General features: G+C 40.0%; 1 protein-coding gene across 1 annotated transcript in view; it reads left to right on the plus strand.

The window, feature by feature from the left end:
- Positions 1–5958: 5958 nt before the first annotated feature.
- Positions 5959–22169, plus strand: part of nrxn2a (neurexin 2a) — a 174176-nt gene continuing 157965 nt past the window's right edge. Inside the window, exons 1-4 of the mRNA XM_056285549.1 lie at positions 5959–6667; positions 9084–9104; positions 14641–14670; positions 14909–14920. Of these exons, the coding sequence (XP_056141524.1) occupies positions 5959–6667; positions 9084–9104; positions 14641–14670; positions 14909–14920 (772 nt within the window). The remainder of the gene's footprint in view (positions 6668–9083; positions 9105–14640; positions 14671–14908; positions 14921–22169) is intronic.

The raw sequence follows: 22169 nt of genomic DNA on the forward strand, positions 1-22169 counted from the left end.
TGCAGTCTCCAATCCCTTTTAGATGGCGCCTTCTATATAAGATATAGTCCACCTGTGTGCACTTTCCTCCACTCTTGTACGTCACCCTGTGTTCCTCCCTCTTCTTGAAATATGTATTCACCACAGCCATTTCCATCCTTTTCGCAAAATCGACCACCATCTGTCCTTCCACATTTCTCTTCTTGACTCCATACCTTCCCATCACCTCCTCATCACCTCTGTTCCCTTCACCAACATGTCCATTGAAGTCCGCTCCAATCACCACTCTCTCCTCCTTGGGTACCCTCTCCACCATGTCGTCCAACTCACTCCAGAATTCTTCTTTTTCTTCCATCTCACACCCAACTTGCGGGGCATATGCGCTGATAACATTCAGCAATAAACCTTCAATTTCCAGCTTCATACTCATCACTCTGTCTGACACTCTCTTCACCTCCAGCACGCTCTTGACATACTCTTCCTTCAGAATTACCCCTACCCCATTCCTCCTCCCATTCACACCATGGTAGAAGAGTTTGAACCCACCTCCAATGCTCCTGGCCTTACTCCCCTTCCACCTGGTCTCTTGCACACACAGTATGCCTACCTTTCTTCTTTCCATCATGTCAGCCAGCTCTCTCCCTTTACCAGTCATAGTACCAACATTCAAAGTTCCAACTCTCACCTCCACATGCCTACCCTTCCTCCTCTCTAGCTGCCTCTGGACATGCTTTCCCCCTCTCCTTCTCCTTTGCCCAACAGTAGCATAGTTTCCACCGACACCCTGCTGGTTAACAGTACCGGTGGCGGTCGTTGGTAACCCGGGCCTCGACCGATCCGGTATGTAAGTCTTATTTATGATCCGCATATTTGATTTGGCAAAGATTTTACGCCGGATGCCCTTCCTGACGCAACCCTCCCCATTTGTCCGGGCTTGGGACCGGCACTAAGGATGCACTGGCTTGTGCATCCTCAGTGGCTGGGTTCTCTTACCCAATACTGAATATGTTAAAAACGAGTGCTCGTTGATTTTTTGAAAGTTATAGGGATTAGAAAGTGCCAGAATTTTTTTTCGCGACTTCTTCCTCTGCATACGTGCAGGGTTAGCTAGGTCCCATGTTAACTTATAAGGCCCATGTTTATTTTCTGGGTTTTTTTTTTCCTCCAGCAGAGGGAAAGGTGCTGACGCAATAGCACTGGCAACTATTTCATTTAGGATGGATTTCTATAGATGTTAAGCGGTCAAACGTCCATGCAATTACCTGTATCACCACAGGTGTCAGTAGCTTCAATAGAAACAGCGACCTACAGAATTGTTACTTTTAAGAGAATTACAATAGCATGTGCACCAGAAATGCAGCTGGATAGCTCAGTAGGCTCTCCCTCCGAAGATGGGGGGTTCAAACTGCGGTTGGGACGAGTCTCCAATAAGAGTCCATGTCTGTACAAGCTAACTACCTCTTGATTTACGTCACTTTGGATAAAAGCATCTGGCTCTATGAAATGTACTTAAAATTGCTTCAGACCTATACAGAACGCTGTTGTATCACAATACCTCAGCAATTGTGGTCAGTGCTTGACAAGGAACTAGCCTACATTCTTCTGACCGCTTCAATAATCCATGTTGCAGGCTTCTGTTCTTTAATGGGGTGGTTAAGGTACTCTATCCTTTATAATCATGCACTTGTAAAATCAGAGAATGGAGCATGGAGCTTGTTGTGATAGAAAAACACTCGCACACTAATGCTGCAGATAGGTTAACTGTTCAGCTTCAGTAGGTTCTGGTCTCTCAAAGCCAAATACATCCCCTCCAAACAGCCATCCATCCTACAGAGTATTTGTACAGGCAGTTGTACTGGAAATCTTCCCTTGTAGTTATGGCTGGGGTCATCTTGGAAGGTTTATTTTAGCAAAATTCTCTGTAACTTATTGGTGAATATTGTAGGTCTACACTTCGCAGTGGAGAGTCTAGCAATGTGGACTGGTTTCCAAATTTAACTTCAGTATAGCCTTGTGTCCTTGCCCTTCTCTAAAGCTCATAATACATTTGCTTGAGCTGTGTCAGTTCTGTGAATTCAGTCAGTTAAAATAAATTCTTTTGTAATCTTGGTGAAATTAAAATTACCACAGGTTAGGCTTACTCTAGGAGGCCCCGTGTTTTTAAACAAAGAAAACAGTCAAGATGGGTTAGCATTCTTATTTTGTACTGACTCTACATTCAAGCTATTCGAGTCAGATGTCACAATGGATTGTAAATCGTGTACCACTGCCTTAAGTGGCAGCTGTGGCCTAAAGGTTAAGGAAGTGGGCTTGTGACCAGAAGGTCGCCAGTTTGATCCCCGGACCAGAAGGAATATGTCAGTGGGGGGAGTGAATGAACAGTGCTGTCCCCTCCCTCAATACCCATGGCTGATAAGCCCTTGAGCAAGGCAGTTAAACCCCAAACCAACTGCTCCAGTGGAGCTGCTCAGTGGTCACCAGTGAAGACTGTGGTTGTGCTGGGCAGCTTCAAGGTGTGAATGTGTGGAACAGTATGAACGTGTAGCACGGCGTTGCTGAAAAAGAGCACACGTGCTCAGCATACTAACCTGGGTAAATAAAGCTTAAAAAAAATCTCACCATTTTTTTTGTAAGTTATTTTAGAATTTGAAAGTATTTGTGCCATTTATTTCTTACATCTGTTCTTCTCCTCCTTCCATGCAAAATGCTCCTCAGAGCTTCTGTGGACATTTTTCCAGTTCTTTGTGGTGTCCCAATCACTCAGCACATGCTTGAAAGACACAGGTTGAGTTATGTTATTTTTGATTTTTTTTATTTATCTTGATATACTTTATTAATCCCTGTGGGGAAATTCTTCTCTGCATTTAACCCATCCTAGCTGTGTAGCTAGAAGCAGTGGGCAGCCGCCATGCAGCACCCGGGGAAATTATTTATTTGGTGATGGACGAGCCCTGTTTTCATCCACTACCACACAAATTTTGTAACATTCTATGAGATTCGCGTGTCAATATTGTGTATTTTTCATGCAGTTATTTGAAAGTTGTGATTAATTAACACAAGCATTATTGAACAAAAAAAATTGCAATTGAACCACAGATTATTTTAAGTTATGTGGTTGATAGTAACCACGCTGTTCTAGAAAAATGGCACTTGAAAATTTCAAATTTATTCTTTGAAACAAAGAGGTGATGAATCTAGTGCGACAGTATGAAAATGCTCAAAAACAGATATTGGTAAACTTTAAATCTTCCACTTTGAGAGCCATGATGACGCCAGAGCTTGACAAGTTACTGACAGGTTGGAAAGTGCCCCTGGTTTTACCGTTGCCCTTCCCTGCTGAACCAACTCAGACGCCCTTTGAAATGGGATCAATTCTAACCGCACTGGAGGCTCAGGTTTAGTTAAAAGAGCAGCCCTGATTAAGATCAAAGTCTTAAAATCCAAACTAAATACAGAATTTGATATCAGATTTTTTTTCAATAGAGCACATTAGTAAAGTACCTCTTTTCTGTTTGTACATTCAATAATCATTTTGTTATTTATATTAGCCAGCAGATTCCCTGCAGCAAACATTTTCACACACACTGCACACCTCCACTTCTAACGGCTGCGATTGCAATGCTTTGTGTTCACATTAGGCTAATTGAAAGCGTGCCCTCAATTTTTAAAAACTACAAAAAGTATAGGAAGGTGCAATTACAATAAGCTGGCTATTGGTGTGTTTGCATTTATTTGTTACATTTTCATGTCATTATGGATAGGGATTTATTAATTAAAGTATACTTCGGACTCGGGATGCACATTATCAACACTTAATTGGATTGCCTTGGAACAATTTGCAACACGTTTGCCTAAATACAGCAACTCTCATCTCTGCAACGCCAATTGCTTGTTATTCGAGAGTATGACTTGACAAATGTAGGCAGGATTTCCTTATTTTTAGGTACTTAAGTGAAACATGGATGTCAAGAGTTAAGAATAGCATATTTTATGAGCACAATTTGACTAATTCCTGGGCACCATTTTTTTTTCTTGTTCAATTTTGCTACTTCCAGACTCCAAAGCTTATAGCAAACCTGAAAAAATTAATCATTCTCACCATAGTTGAGATGCTCATCTTGCCTACCTGTCAGAAAATCATTGTGCTTGGTGAGAAGATGCTTGGTGATTATCTGTGAATTCATATCAGCAGGAATTAGTAATTAAGAATTTAAAACCAAACAATCTCAGCGAGTCCCAGCTAAATGTCAAACCAAAGGACACCACCTCATCTCATACAGTTCCAGAGTCTTATTACAGTTGTGCGATCATTCGTTTTTACAGAACCCGAGGACAAAAAAAAATGTATTTAATTTTTATTCCATTTACATGCATATCTTATTCTATTCACGTGTTCAGATATCTAATACCAATCCCATTATCACTCTTTTAAAAAGTATTTAGGGAAGACTGAATTTATGTTTTGTTGAAGATGCAAAAACTTAATAATTCTTAATTGTTTACCTCACCCGATTAACCTAGCTAATGTGTTTTATTATTTCAAAGGACAAGAGGTGATATGGGATGCTAAGTTACCAGCAATGCTGACATGCTGACTCAACTTATTGCTTGCATAGTAAGCATATGAAGGTATAGCAAAGGAAAATTACCTTGTGGCTATTTGTGCTTTTATGCAATAACTTGGGTGATAAAGATTATTTTCTACTATTTTGAAGGATCAAACATACATACACTTTGTCACCTGACAGACAGTAACATGGCAAATTGATACTATGGTCATTACTTTTGCTTATTACAATTTGCAATTGAAATTCATGTCCGTGTTATTGCAGCAGGACCAACATTGCAGAACATTGCCAGTATCTCTTTAGTATTTATTATTCACTGGATAACTTCCAAACTCAATACCCAAGGGTTTGCCAGCACATATGGCAAAATGCTAACAAGGAAGGGTATCTGCACTTGTGTTTCTATATTTCAAGCACTGGCATCAACCCTATTTGAATATTTGCTTTGTGTTATTGTTATCTTAAATATTTCAATCATGAAATTGCATTATATTTTTAATAGAAGATGTGATTGCCTGTCTGGCTAATTTAAATTAGCTTCTATGTTTGATCATATTTGATAATCTGCTGTAGCAAATCTTACTCATAACATTACTGCCATAATTTGTGTGACAGTTTTTAATCATCGAGTACCATTACCATGACAAAAAGTTGGTGTTCTTTGACAAATAAACACTTATTTCCCTGCATCACAAAACATGCCTTTTCTAACCTGCCACATCTAATTTGCTGGCTGTGCCCGTTTACAAAGAAATCAATATAAAGCATTTGCTGCTATAAAATTCTTTGTCATTTCCATCGTCTCCTATATGCCAGTATAATGATTTATTGGAACATTACATTATTTTGTAATTTGATCTATAATTCAAAAAGGGGATTTAAAATGACTAACTGTATATTGTTCACCAAAACTGCAAATTATCTTTCCCATTGTGCATTAGACATTCTTCTTTTATGTCTTAGGGAGATGAGAAGCTGAAAATGATGGAGGCTGTACTTGTGTCTGCTTGGCTGTGTGCCTAGTGAATCCCTAGAGGACTGACAGGAACACTGCTGGATGGAGGCCAGGATACTTTGTGGATGGAGAAGACGAGGAAACGCAGTGTTGTGGATCAGCCCTTTCCTTTATCATCTTTCTCAACCCATCCAAACTAAATGCAAAATACTCTGCAATGTGTCTCATTTGTACACTTTTTCACATGTCACCAAAAGGAGAGATGACACAAAGAATTGGTGTACAGAGTCAAAAGTAAAAGACAACTCGATTCATCCATTGGAGAATAGAAGATTGTTATTTCAAAAGATTATAGGGTAGTAACTTAAATTTGGCTGACAGGAGACAGCTCCTGCCTCTTGCAGCTGTGGACATTAGAGGTGGGGTTAAGGCCAGAAGCTGAAGATACTAACCATCATGGCAAGGTGTGTGGGCCAAGCTTCATGGTCTCTATTCTTAGCTGGGCTGGTGCTAACAGTAGTGGGAATGGCCTTGGAATATGAAGGAGTTCCTGGTCAGTGGGCTCGCTACGGCCAGTGGGATGCCAAGGCATCAGGAGAGCTCAGTTTTATTCTGAAAACCAACATCAGCAAAGCCCTGGTGCTCTACCTGGATGATGGAGGGAACTGTGACTTCCTGGAGCTTCTCATTGCAGATGGGAGACTGCAGCTTCGCTTCACCATCCATTGTGCCGAACCGGCCATCCTGCACATGGAGACTCCCGTCAATGACAAGCGCTGGCATCGTGTCCTCATCACTCGTAATTACAAGGAGACAAGACTGGTGGTGGATAATGAGAACAAAGTGGCAGAGGTCAAGTCCAAGAAGAATGAGATGGTAGTAGCCAGTGACCTCTATATAGGTGGGATCTCACCAGATGTGCGTCTTTCTGCCCTGACATCCAGCACTGTCAAATATGAGCCGCCTTTCCAGGGCCTTATAGCTAATTTAAAACTGGGGGAGGCACCACCAGTACTGTTGGATGGTCAAGGTGTTCGTAGTGACTTGGAGTACCTATGTGCCACACATTCTCCCTGCAACAATAGAGGCCTGTGCTCCATCTATCAGGGAGAAGTCAACTGTGACTGCAACAATACTGGCTACAGCGGGAGGTACTGTCACGAAGGTAGGCGAAATCTAAAAGGATCTTTTCATTTTTGGTCTGATTTTAGGAGGGAATTACTTTGTTGACACTTATGGGGTTCTCAAATGATTAGGTGCTACATATTTCACTTCTCTTACATTTAATTGTTTTGGTAATAGTTGTGTTTAGCTGCTTTAATGCAGAAGCAGAGATAGCATTCTGACTATCCCTGTTAGGGGGTCTCAAAGGTTGCATTTTGATTGATTTCTCTTAGGGACAAATCCCTTGCAGTTTTTATTTCAAAAAAGTTTAAACATCCCTTCTGTGCCAGGAAAAGTTTCTTTTCAAGTGAAATATTGTCATGCAGGATTGTCAGTGTAGTTTTTTAGGGCTTAATTTTTTTTATTGTTATGCTTGGTTGCACCATCACTAAAAGTGAAAAGGTTTATCCTATTGAGCTTATAAAAGAGATAAAATATCTTCCAAACTTAAGGAATCGTTAATAAGCTCACAGGGCTCAAACACAAAAAAGCTCCCATTACATAGTTAGGCTAGTTGTTAAAAGTTTAGCATGGTGTTATTTATGGTTTAGAGTCCCTTTCTCGGCGGCCTTATGTTATCGTCCGAGTCTTAGAGGATGTCCTCTGTCTAAAGAAATACGGGGGTGGTTTTCCAGCTAAACATGCAGACACCGAATATTTAGGGGTGTCGCAGGAAAAAAAAGAATAAGTTTTATTCCAGAAAATGTATGGCAAGAATAAGCACAGTACGTGCATGATATGTTAAGTGAAGCCGTGGTATGCTGTCTTCCTTCACAAAGGATACTGAGATGAAATTCATTCCAGTAAATAATAGATTCTAAATACAATAAACATTGACTGAGTAGAATATAATAGTCATTGGCTTTCATAAATTACCAAAAAATTAATCAAATACTTGATTCACTGCCAATACCTCAATCTCTAATACTTCTACCGCTACAACAAATGAGTACTAGTATTAGTAATAGTACTACTATTGCTAATACTATTACTACTATTACTGACAGTACTAATACCAATACTCATATTAATAGTAATGATGATCATTTGTGATAACAAATCCAGACCCTTCTGCATTATCATTGGGTTTCTGAGCTAACACTGGAGACAAGCTATCCTGTCTTATTCAGGATATCGGGTCAAAACATAAAACATCCCCTGGAAGGCACGAAGTATTCTCTGAAGTGCTTTGACTGCTGATCTTCTTCTTTACATTGCCATGCTTTATTCTATGTTTTATGTGTGTCATACAAACATCCCTTCAGGAGTTATTTCTTGTATTTGCAAGCTTACTTGGCTAGTAAACAATTTCACATTTTGAACCTGACATAAATGCAGACACTCCCCCCCCACCCTCCGGCGTATCCATATGCTCTGGAAAGAAATAGCAAAATAACTAATGCAAATCGTTGCGACTCATTTCAGGCATACCATCACTCTTATTTACTAATGGGGCAGTGACAAGTCTTTTTGCATACACTTTTACACTACCTATAATCTTTCTCTAGTAATCCTCTCTTGAATTTGCAGCACCAGCAGAATCAGTTTTTACTGTGATGTTTTTGTAATGCTCATATACATTTCTGATAAGAATTTGTTCTTCTATGGAGACATACACTCTTCTGAATCTTAACTACATTGCATGCAATTGGCTATCTGTTGCAAATACGGCTTTAACACTCGTTCACAGCTCAATAGAAAACTTTGAATAGACAGATTGTATTGAATAGACAGATCGTTTTGATAGCTACCTTTAATAGATCAATAAGCTGCGACTGCAAATGGTGCATTTTCTGTAACCTGCCATTGCAAAGACAGCCCGACTATGTCGAACTTCTTCATGAGACAGGCATCAGTAAACATGACTAGTTTTGATTACATTGCTTGTTTATATTGTTTTATTCTCTCATTCACAAATGTATTGCCTGAGCTTTACATACCAGGACCAACACCTATGTGAAGGCAGGATTAGATGCCCATATGTTCTCTGTCCTTAAAATGTTTATTCAGATTCTTGTGAAGCGCTAAAGTAGAATTGAATTTAATTGGACTGTGTATTATTTCACGGTCTTGTGAATCCCACATTTCTGATCAAAATCTCTGACCAATTTCTGCCACTACCTAATGTTTCAAGCAAGTACTTACAGAGAACTTCTTGGAAAGTCGTCATTCAAGCGATAAAAGGTTAAATCTTCATTCCGCCCTGCTCTTCCACAAAATAACCGAGATGTGAACATAAATAGATGTGTCAAGCAACATTTAAAACGTGATCTAACTGGCATTTGTAAAACATAATTGTCTCGAGTTTTCATAAGCATAATGGGATTCATTTTATGAAGATGTGGCTGAATGGTCGTGATTTGACACATTCAACTAACGCCATTAATGTATATTGTGTTTTACTTTATTCCCCTTAGCTATCCAGAAAGAAGTGGAAGGTAAGATTATGTCCAAATCCATTAATTTATTATAATAGTATGTTGTTTTGTTTTGTTTTTTGCAAAGGTTATTATCATAACATTGTGTTTATGGGGGAAGATTAATACCAAGTGACTACTGACAACTCGGCTCACATTTGTCACCCCCATAACTGTGGCTGTAAGGAGATTTATGGCCACTGGTCACAAGGTCAATCAAAGAAGGCTGCTTAATGAGCAGCAAATTCACTGTTTATTATCAGTATGCACAAGGTAAACAACAAGGTCCGCATTATTGAGTGGGTGTTGTACAAAAGACGAAGCAGTTTTATGCAACATGAAATTGACTGAACACATTGAATAATTAAGATACTTTGCATGGTTATAGAAAACCTGTATTTTTCCTCCCGTCTATTCAGCACACTATGGGGCTTGTGTAAACTACTGAATGTTTCTTTGTTTGCACCACTTTATACCCAGTTTCTGCCCATAGCCTGAAGTTGCCTTTACCAGTTGCCTTACACGCCATTGTATTCTATGCTAAGGAACAGATATTGATTGCTTGCAGTTCCTTTTATTTGCTTTGTTTGTTCATTCTGTTGTGAGCTCTGTTGTTGGGCTAAAAGTAATGCAGGGATCGTTACCTGTAAATCAAGCCGCTCTGTGTCAGCTGTACCAAAAGGACCTTGAATATGCTGGGGCTCTATTTTTGTGAAACTGGGCACAACCACAAATACAGGGCGCTGCCGCACATGGGTGGGTCCAATATAATTTTTTGGCAATTTAGTGACCAGAAACGCAACGCCAGAGCAGTATGGTACAGTTGATAAAGGGGTTAGATTAGGATGAATACATTATAAGCAGGTGGAGTTGGAACAGGTTTTGTCTTGGTCAAATTAACTCCTTTCATACCATTTGAATTCAGCTCTGCGCAGCGTATAGTTATTTTCGTGGTTAAAGATGGAGGCCCATCAGAACGGCTCAGCCTGAGGAATTTTACACAAGAAGAAACCGATTTGCTTGTTCAGGGGGTGCAGTCACCACGATCCAAAATTTCTAGGGGGAGGAGCAGCTTCTGTCTTCATTCCTTGGATATATGAAATCCAGAAGTGGTAAATTCTTTCCCTGTACCGCCACCTTCTTCCGATTATATACCCTATTCCTATAGATTATGACAAAACACAACATATGTAATTTGAAGTACCATGCAGGAAGATCATGATTCAACAGCCTGGTTGACATAGTAACTTATAAACTGCCTTCAGTATTCTCACATCATGCACAAGTCCTTTTCTCAACCTTATTTATGCCACAGCACACCTTTTGTGATGGAAAAATCCCACTGCCCGTTGTTATCAATTATAGCCCTACATTGTAATACACTAAACCTAATTAAATTTATTATTGGTTTCGTGGTAATAAGTGATTTGTCAGACCCATTCGTACGGAATATGTAATCTCTGTAAATTCACCCAAATCATGACAGATCGACAAGATATAAGGGTCATCAGTGCACTTTTGCCTAAAAGTAAACATGTCATCTAGTTGTATGTTTGAACTGTGATCCTTGTATCCTGTTTTTCTATTGTAAACAACAAAATAAAAATCTAATTTGTTAAAAAAAAAAAAACATGTCTACCATGGCTGCCAAAAGGAAGTCCAAAATGTGTCATTGGGCAAGAGAGGAAACATTACATTTAATCTTGATGTGATGTGACGCTTGTCACCAAAGACGGTTTGAGTTAATGGTGCACTGCTGTACTAAAATACCTCATTGCACCTGCGTTTGGGCTGAGCTGGCATCGCCGTGTAATTGTAAACCAAAATGGACACCAAATTTGCACTGCGGCAGCAGATCTGCAGTGAAATTCTCGGCGCAGGTGGGTTCCTTTCAAGACGTTACATTTTCAAAAGGGTGCAGATGGGGAACGTGTGTCTAAAGAAATCGCCCATCAGCCTGTGTTTGGACATCTGCCGACCTTGCGCCAGCATGAAAATAGAGCTCCTGGCTGTACGGAGGCTGGTAACTATGGCCTTAGCAAGTGATTTTATGGCACAAAAATACTTTTTAAAGTTACATAAGATTTTTTCTTAAACATTACCTTGTTTTTATTTGCAGCAAAGGGGATGGGAGTATCAAATTACAAAGTAATATGTTATCATGCCTCTAGGTGCAAGATAACATGTTTAACTGGTCAAATTTAAGTGTTAGTCTATGATTAGGGTACACATACAGAAAATCAAGTGTGAAAGTAGAAGGGCAAAGAGACTGTTCTTTTAAGTTGCCAGCAGAGCAACCATGGTTCGGTGTGACGGCAGCAGAAACATTTAGGGGTCCAGCATTAGGTGACAAGAACTACTGCACACTTTAACTCAATGACATAAAGGGCATGGACCTACAGCCACCAGCTCTCTGAAATCATGCTCAAGGAATTATGAGGCGTTTGCAGATTATCTCTAGATGAACTGAACATTGTGAAACGTGATCATCTTGATGCATTTTCTTGCAAAACAGCTCTGTAGAATACATTACAATTTAGGAATCCCACGTGTAAAATAGCTTCATTTGCTATATATAATATTATCTTATATTAATATCATAATATTATATGATTTATGTGTATTACATATCAGATAGAATATTTGGTCTACAATGCTAGATTATTGAGACTTGAGTCTTTTTACAGCACACTAAACACATTCAGCACTTGATGACTATTTTGTTTAGTGCAATTCAAAGGTCTCTCTTCACATTAAATGCCTCAGTGATAGGTAATAAGTTTCATTTCAGACGCGATATTTTCAAAAACAAGCATTAATCGCTTTTAATTCCAGTTGTGATGAGCACTGATGTCATGGCCATGCTCACAGCAAAAAGGCAAGCATTATTATATGACAAACTGCCTGCAAAGAGACCGGATCAGAATCTTTATTGGATTAAAGCTTAGACATCGAGACAATCCCCAATGCAAAATGCATGAAAACAACCACATCCTTTCTTTTTCAGCTATCCATGGGACAATTCAATGTGACATCCAGCAGCAGGTCTTTGTGGTCCTTTTTGCAAAGTATTTGCTAAATACGCAGTGTGCTTTAGCTAGATGGAAAATATGGCAACCCATATGCTATATTTGGTCTTTGTCTGGGGGTTTTGGGCAGTGCAGGAATTTTCTTTGTTTGACATTCTGAAGAACTGCGGGTTAGCAGTGAATACCTTTGGATCAGAAGTGCACGGTAGGTGAGTCCACAGTCGTCCATGTATGCCACACGAGGACTTCTGTCTAGCTGTGTGGACAAAGGCTATGATGGGACATGCTCTGATGCCAAAAAGAGTACTGTATCCTCTGTTTTCTTGTGAGCAAAAAAAAAAAAGTCTGTGAAAGCGAGATAAGGATAACCACCCCACACAGCTGATATACAACAATAAAGACAGAAAATCCCTCATCTAGAAAACTACACATTTGAGGGTCAAAACCTTACACAAACCCGAATATTATACATTCATTTGCAAAGTGTTAATATATTACCCGTTATTTTTTCTCATATTTTATTGGATTTTGATGAGTCTTTGCCCAATAATCATCAATAGAGCATTAGAACAACCTATAGTGGTAAATAAAATGTGAATATTAGGGGGGATGTGGCATAGGACAAAGCAAGCAGAGAAATCTGATTGAAAGGACACAGCTTGTCCTAATGGGCTTGCATCTCTCTGCAGCAGTGACCTTGGTCTAATCCCTCATTACAACAGGCTTGTTCGAAGCTGTATTATACTGTACACTTCGTGGAAACAATATTAGTGAACCCTAATCCTCAGGCAATAGGTTTTCTCTCCTAGATGCTTATTAATTATGTTAAAGTCACACTAATGACTGCGAGGTCCTTGGATGTTTGTATTTCCTGTTTGGTCTTCTTAATCGTGAGAGGGGTACCTGTCTCATTTGAACTGCTACCTGCAACAAAATTGAGCTTGTTTCAAAAATGCCAGTGGCTGAGGTTAAATAATGCTGTTGGATTTGCTAAGATATTTATCCCAAATCCGTCATTTGTGTTTCACTCCAGAAAATGATCCATTCCATGTAACCTTGAGTTTTTCAAAATGTCATAAACTTACTGTACATGAAAAAAGCAAAAGAGAGATTACATTTTTTTTGGTTTCAGCAACAACCAAAAAGATCTGACATTATTAATGGGCTGAAACACTGCCCTTCTTTCCACACGGATTAACAGGGCATTGTTTATAATGACTGAGGGAAAGAGGAGAGTGTCAAAGTAGAAACACTAGAGAAATGAGAGAGAGGATGTGGGAGCGAAGGAGGGCTGGATGGTCAACAGCAGTGATGGAGCAAAGTGTCTTTTACTTGGCCAGCACAAAGAAGGTAGCATGGTAATACTCTGAAATACATACATGCCCTGTGTCCGTATCGAAGTCTGACTGTTCAGAAGTTGGAGGCAAAAAAAAAAAAAAATCAAAGGAACGCGATCACAATTAAAAAACATAAATAAAATCTTTTCAGCTTTGACTAACAGTCATTTCTTTGTGCTGTGTGATACTGCAGAGCTCCTCTGAATCTTATGGACATCTTATGGGCAGTCGTTGCATCTGTCTTAAGTTTCACCCTGCTCCCTTTGCAGTACTGAAGATGTAGAGGATTGATGGCACGGCAGTCAGTTCACCTAATAAATGGTCGCTTTTCTAAATCCCTCATGGAGTGTCATAATCAAGTAATCAATAGTAATCAATAACATCTTGGCCACTACTTAAATTGACCAATTTTCTCATATACTTTTTAGATTTGCACCATCTCTGGTTACGCCATATGCTTTGTCGGTTTCCATTTTTACATGTTGGAAAAAAAAAGCCGTTCAAATGCGACACGATAAAGGCACTGCCTTATTTGAGGGGACAATAACATGTGTTTTGTACATGTCATTATGTCCGACTATTCTCTGGAAATCCGGAAAATGGGCCCAAAAGCTCCATGACAGTAAAATTGTCTAGCGATTGCAATTAGCTCTTCACAGGGTTAAGGCTTGTTATGCTTTGCCCTGGACCTGGTCCTTCTCACTGCTCTATCCAATAAAAATTATTCATTTATTGAATGCATCAAAACCTTGTAGCTTAGTGATAATGTGTCTGCTTTGCACAAAGTGCTGGCAATGGGAAAAAATAGCTGAAGAGAGATTTTATAAATTGGATAAATAAGAGCAAGTTAATAGCAGAAAAACAAAACCTGAGAAAGCTGTCTGCATTAAAGTCAGCATATATGTTCCATTTGAAAAAAGCATCTATGTGAGCAACTACATCTGTGGGTTGCGCTGATCAAGATGTTTTTTTTCTTATCTTGCCCTCCCGCTCCCCTCCTCCTTTTGAGATGTCTGTTTTTTAGTTCGATTTCCCCTTCTGTTATTTAATTTCTTAACTCCGACATCCGAACATACCCCCGGGATGTCTGTCACAAAACTGCAGTCCAACATTGTGACAATGCTTTTGTTTTCCCGAACCTCTTTATGAACTTCCTGTTTTCGTATCCTTTTTTCTGTTCTTTCCCTCAAGGTCTGGCTCACCTGATGTTAAAGCGCCAAGGTATGGGGTCAATTGGTTCGCTTATCCTTCCCAAACCACCCGATCACAACATTACGCTGCAATCATTTGAGTTTACTGTGCTGCACTAATATCTCCTGTCCTCTTTCTCCCATATACCTGCCTGTTCATTTCTGCTTCCTGTCATGTTATGCTCTCTGTACTCACTCAATTTTTGTCTGTCAAATCCTTGTCCTGACCACTGACTGAGCTACTGGAACATCACCTTTGACCTCTCCAGTTTATTACCAAGGTAATCCATCTTCAGCTTGGTTTTCATATGGTGTTTCAAAAGGGAATCAACAGATGTTAAAAGTCAAGGTGTCGCATCTCCTGTTGAAGACACAGGCGTTTTCAGGCTAGCACAATGAATATTCACCGTCTCTGAGGTGCAGTGGAACATTTTATTCATCCAAAGTAATTCTTAGGTTGACGGTCGTTTTTATTAAAATGCCCAGCAATTACCTGTAAATTCTGATTTTGAAAAAAGCAGTTTCTTGGATTTGCATATTAAGATGATTGGAATCATAGATAAGATTGTTTATTAAAATTATCAGCGGCGTAGGCAAAATTGTGTATTAAAATTATCAGAGGCATAGACCGTCATTTAATTAAAGAGGGATTTTTTTGTGTTGCATTTGCATTTTATCATTCCAAATTAATGCAGAGTTGTGTCGCACATTCATTTACATACAGGTTAAGTAATGTCCTAAATTACTGCTTTTCAGTGTCTAGCAAATGACTCTCCACGTTCTCCTGATAAACTGCAGACTTACTTGTGGATCCTACTGCTTCCCAAATGCCTTATAAACCGTGGCTATAAACACTTTCTGGACTCAGTTTTTCCTTTCATATTTCACATGTTATCTATCATTGTGAAAAAATATGACCGGGGGCAAAACAAAACTTTTTTTTTTCAATCTCTGCCTATTTGATGCTTCCCAACGAAAGCTGATCCCTAAGTGCCGGTCATGTATCAGCTGCTGATGTCATCCATTTTTTGTCAGTCCCTCAAAATGGCCGTTGTCACCAGTTTGCGAAGGTGAAATACTAAAAATGTGGTAATTGGCTGTTACGGCAAAGCAGGGAAAGCAGAGACCAATCAGTCAATCAAGTTGCATTATTTATAGCGCTCGTGCTAAACTCACACTAGCAAATGTTCTGAGCATTTTTTACCACCTGGAGTACAACGTTGATGGGGTTTGGTAAAACAACATCACGAGTAGGGGTGGGACGATGTGCAAATTTCATGTCACGATTATGTTGGCCAAAATAATTGCGACTCACGATATTACTCCGATAATCATCAAAATATGTTTAAAACTCTTAAAATGGCACTGAAACATAGTGGAATCACATTACATTGGTGGTGGTTGAGGTGAGTTACCCCCTTCGATATGAAGCGCTTTGGGTGTCTAGAAAAGCGCAATATAAATGAAATGATTATTATTATTATTACCTTATATTTTGTTACGAAACAAATATTGTTATTGCATCACAGCTAGTACATACATCTTTTTGGCTGGACCGCCAGGGGAGCCAGCACTGCAAACGCGAATGTCTTGACAGTGATCATTACGATACCTTTTCAAAGCAGGAGCGTTGCGCCATTAAACCGCCTCGCCGTCCTTTGAAAAAAGGTACGAAGACGGATGATGGGGGGGGGGGGTCGATGTTGTTCCGGCGTTAAGCCGAGAGCAGAGGTTGTCACAAAGCCGAATCGACGTCTTTGTAAAGGTACTGTAACGTGCATGGATAAGTAGACACGTTGGTCCTTCCTTGACTAACAGGTCGGACCCTTTAGTCGAGCGGTCAGTGATGTCTTCCGCGGTGCGGGTGATACGGGTTCGCGCCGCGGCAGTTCCTGTAGTTGCCCCCTGAATTCGCTACATTGGTGTCAGAAGAGGGATGATGAGACCGTGAGGTCATCGGAAGCGCGTGCGCCCAGAGTCGTGAGGGAGCTGATATGCTGAAGCCGAAGGAGGGGGGGTAGTGTAACATGCATGGATAAGTAGGCACTTTGGTCCTTGACTAACGGGTCGGACCCTTTAGTCGACTGGTTAATGTTGTCGCTTGCGATGTGGGAGCCACGGGTTCGCGTCCCGGCTGTGGCGGTCCCGGACTGCCCCCCGAATTCGCTACAGTACAAGGGAACGCGGATTTGCCAAATTTGAAGTTGACGTATTTAATGCGAATGCCCGTGCTGTCAGCCGGCAGCACGGGCGCGATTATGCCAAAGACGAGTCTACATTTGCCATTATAACGCGATATCTGTGTAAAAACGCCTTATATTTAGCCTACAGTGCCTGACTGAGTGATCAGTTTGCAGTGGCGTCCCCAAGGGGTGGCCATGGCCACCCTGATACTATCCCTGGCCCCCCCGCTGGCCCCCCCAGCCACGAGCTGCATATGCAGAATATGCTTCTGATTATGTATAATATGCTTCTATCTGATATTTGGACGGCAAGATAGTCACGAATCAGCCAATAAACAAGTAACTCTTACCTGATCAGGCAGAAAAGACAGATGGGGGGAAAAAATCTCCTAAATTACAGAGTACAGTCCAAACTCCGCGCCAACCACCCGACATTTGAGCGGTAGATGTGAGTCGCGCATGCGCTAGTGAAACTTGGCACGTAAACTCCCAGCATGCAGTGTAGAGAGAGCGAGAGCGCTTTTTCAAGTTACCTGTGAGGATTTTCACGATTATCCTGACAGTGGAAATTCGCTACGATCAGCTTTCCGTAAGTGTTTCGATCGCGATCCATCCAGCCATCCATCCTGTAGGAGTGTGTCTTCTTAACTATAATAACCAAACTTGTGCCGTTTAACGAAGCTTAATGAAATAGTAAAAGTTACAAGTGAGGCACACGTGGCTGTCAGGTAGGCATGCTATCAGAACTAACCTAACCGTCTCAGTCCGGACGTTCACATTAACTACCTAAAACAATGAACACTGGTAGTTGTAGACCTATAACTAAACTATGACTATGTAGTCATGTCAGGTCCTACACATCCATCCACTATCCAAACAGTTTATCCTGCTCTCAGGGTCGCGGGGATGCTAGAGTCTATCCCAGCAGTCATTGGGCGGCAGGCGGGGAGACAGACACCCTGGACAGGCCGACAGGCCATCCCCGATATAAAATCCTATATCGTCCGATCCCTACACGAGTGCCAGAAATTTGTGATAAATTCATCGAGTTTGTGTATTTTTCTGTGCTTGGCATCTTATCTGAGAATATATTGATCTTTACTCAGACCATCTGGTGCTCCAAACAGGTTAAAGCGAACTAAAATAAATGCTAATAGTTGTGTGAATTATGTGTATTTTTGCTGCTGCAATGCTCTAATTTCTCCCTGGGATAATAAAGTCTAATCTACAGTCAGTGGTGGATCTAGAGATTTTTTCCTGGGGTGGCAAAGGGGTGGCAAGACTGTGTCCCAGAGGTGGCAGCTGCCACCCCTTGCCACCCTGTAGATCCGCGCCTGTGAGGGGGAGGGGGATTCTAAATCGGCGACTTCTGTTTGAGATGAGTTTGGTGCGGGTCTCATTGACCTTCACCATGCATGTACATAAAATATACTTTAAAAACACATTATCTGATTTATAAATGGGGTGGCAAGACTGTCCCAGAGGTGGCAGCTGCCACCCCTTGCCACCCTGTAGATCCGCCCCTGTCTACAGTAACCTAATATAACCTGATACTGTTCAACTCTATGAAAAAAGCGTGAAACTGGTTCAAAAGAGATAGGAGACAGTTTATGTAAGTTGAACTGGACCACTTCCAAGTAAAATGACAAGAAGGAAAGGGAAAAATGTAGCGAGAGACTTAACTCTGAGATGTCGTTGTTCATATTCGAGATGTTTATGGTCAAGAGGTACTATTGTTCAAGCTCAAGTCTTTAAATGAACAGCATACTGGTAAAATTACTGTTTGTTGCTCAATACACGTATATACTACAGAGTAGAAGAGGAAAAACGGCCTGCTGGGTAAGACGTCCACCTATTATGTATATATTTTCTTTGAGAACACAAAGGATGCTATGTGTAGTATATGTTTTCTTCAACATAATAAATATACCGATATAGTCCAAAGGACAATGATGTTATCACTCAGAAAAAAAAACAATAAGAGTGCTGAACTTCACAGAAATGAGAATCACTTCATCTGGACACAGCATTTATGGACACAATGTTGTTGTGTCCAGATGAACTGATTTACCTTTATGGTATTTCCTTAACTGGATTATTAAGCTTGCATAAAGATGAGAGCTGAGCTTGTGTAAAAAAAAAAAAAAACTTAAAAAGCTAATGTTAATAGCTTGCCAGCAAGTACATGAAAGACAACATCATGCTTCAACCAAAGAAGTCTTCACCAGGGCAAGGAAGCGAGAACTTGAAATACTACATAGGTAAAAATACATCCTACTTTCTCGTGCATCTGCAGCCCTGAAGACCTCCGTTGGTGAAACATGTTGGCGATTCTTCGTGAACCTGCTGGTAGGCCGTGCAAGTAAAGGCATCTAAGTGTTCAGTTGTTATCTTTAGCTTTGCTTTTTGGGATGCCAAGAACATCATAGTGTATTTATTTAGCTTTGTTTTTCCAAATGGTTTCTTCCATTGATCTATGAGCACCTGCATCTGACATTATGTATAACCCTTTTAGAGAAACCATTGAGTTTTTATTTATTTATTTTATTTTTGGACAAACCTTTTTTCAATTCATTACTTTACACCATTGTACTGTGGGAGGGAAACATCCTTCAAGGGGGTGTTTTCCAAGTGGGGTTGGTAAGTAGGTTGTGCCACTACAGTATCTCAACTGTTTAATGGTAGAAAAAATAAAACCTGGCACAAGAGAGCAGTACTACAAGATAAGGCGTTTAATAGCAGGTCAACTGTGATGCATAACTTCGAAAGAAAACTACAGAGATGTAAAACTGGGGAATATTTAGGATGAATAACCTGCACAATGCAGAAAGTGAAACAATACATATATGATGAAAAAGATCTCTGCCCTTGTATGAGATGCTGGTGAATCTGTGAATTCCATTTTGCTGTTGGTGAAAGTAATGTGGTTGGATGTAGATTTTTCTTCCTGTCTCCATGGCAATCAGTGCTCTGATTAGGCATAAAGGCTCAGTATGTTTCACCCAGCACAACAGTATAAATTTAAAGCTCAGGTCCTAGTTTCTCTCTGCAGCAAAATAAGGCTCTGAGGCTGTTTCTGGAGCATCTCTAGATTAAAGCTTTTTTTTTACGTTGAATGTGTTTTCAGTGAACTAAAGATTACCAAGCTGACCAGAGGCAGGCTCATTCAACATTGCAGCTTTTACTTGCAATTCGAGTTTTAATATACATTGTGTGTTTTTAATGGGGATTTTTTATTATTATCACAATTAGCACTATAACAATTGCAGAGGGTATTTTTTCACCAATATTTTGTTTTGTTTTCTTTGTTACTTTAACATCACTGTGTATGTCGTAGAAACTCAAAAATACAATAGTGCCACATTTCAGCTTTGAAAAATATTATTTCTAGTCTATATGAAGGTTTAGTCTGTTTTGGCGGGTGTTGTAGGTGAAGAGAATTTCTCTCCTAGTCTAATCTGTTTAGTATGTCACACCTATGAACAGCTCCTTTGAAAATGAGATGATCGAAAGATAGAAGGGGTGTGACAGTGCCCTAAAATATTTTCTGGGTTTAGGAGTATATTCTCTGGTGAGACACTTACACTACTGATAAGCTCATTTGGATGGAAAGGCACAGACAAATATTCAATAATTCCATTAAGTCATTCACCCATTCATTTTAAATGGAGCAGCTCCGGGCTGTACAGTATGACATCATCCATTAGACTCTTGGTTTTCTGGTTGCTCGCTTTGGGTCAGCGTGTTCATGTTCAGAATTAGTGACTTGGCTGTTCAAGGCCAAAAGAAACCATTGTTTACAAGTAAAAGCTCCCACTTTGATGGACAGAGTATGCCGGTAAAACTATGCTGCTGGATAGATACTGCTGCTACCCTGCGTGCCGAATAGTATAAGCCTCAAGTGTGTCAAAGGAAAGTTAAACGATAAGACACTTAGCAAGTCATAACTATATCCTAAAGGCCTGCCACAGTGTGACCATTTCCCCGTTATGAAATAAGGGCTAAAATAATAACATCATTTCATGCATCAGTAAATGAGAAGCAGAGGACCTTAATTGTATTTAGATTTTTTTATACAACAGCTCTGCTGTTATACTCAGCAGCTATCTTAAAACGATCTGATACTTTGGTGCTGTATTTCTTGCAACTCTCACTTAATTGTACTAATATGATATGTGTAAAAACCAAAGGCTGTGGACCGGCAGACTTGTCCATGCTACTGAACATACCATTGGACACGTGATGTTTGTGAGGCAAGTATTACATGAGAGCAGTAAGAATTGATTGGTATCATTCCTCACTGCTTTTAGCATTGGAATCTTAAAGGTTTCCAAATATAAAGCAGAGAGATTATATAATGAATATTAAAAAAAAAAACCAAAGCTTATAAGACTCATCGGTTTTCTGAAGGTGAGGGATTATTTCATGCATATGTATGAGCCAACATGACGTTACAGTAGGAAATATGCTTTGGAGATCGCTATTACTACCCACCCATAAGTAGAACCGGCCTTGGGTGTTTATCAATGCCGTTTATAATCCAAATATCCCTTGTGCTATTCTGATTGTTAATACATGATATAGATATTTGACTACCATGTTTGCAGGGGGAGATGGCGTTGGGGCAGATCAGGTAGACACCTTGCACCACAGATGTTTGTGGGAAATTAGGACCACAAGACCTGTCCAGTTTACAACAATTTACCGATCGCATTTTACTTTACTAACAGTCCGTTCCAGGACAACCAACCACCTGACTTGAAACGACCTGCACAGCAGTTAAGAAATCAACAACAGATCAAGGCTAAAGGAACGACAAATGCTCCTGGCTTCAAACAGCCTGTTCAGTAGTTCTGAAATTACATTTTGCCAACGATTAGAAACTCAAGGGATTGCAGGCTGTAATGGCTCAAAACAGACAAGTATTGAGTTCAAGTACTATTTTAGCAACCAATCATCTTTGATACTGTTACTGCTCCCTGTAGTGGAGGTTGGAATTATAAATTGGTCTCAAAATGTATGTTTGCATGTGTGTATGATGCTTTCGTCTTTCAGATTTCAGCTTGCGTTTAATTGGATTAATGCTCATCCTTTCTATAGATTACTATTAACACCAGATTTATTACCAAGTGCAAGAACATACAAGGAATTTTTCTTTATGTTGGTGCAAGAGGGAAAAATAATTGTAAATATTAAAGATAAAAGTTAAAGAGGATAATATATACAGTGCATCCGGAAAGTATTCACACCCCTTCACTTTCCCCACATTTTGTTATGTTACAGCCTTATTCCAAAATGGATTAAATTACTTTTTTTCTCATCAATCTGCACATAATACCCCATAATG

This window comes from Lampris incognitus, chromosome 8 (genome assembly GCF_029633865.1).
Source record: "Lampris incognitus isolate fLamInc1 chromosome 8, fLamInc1.hap2, whole genome shotgun sequence".
NCBI lineage: Eukaryota > Metazoa > Chordata > Actinopteri > Lampriformes > Lampridae > Lampris > Lampris incognitus.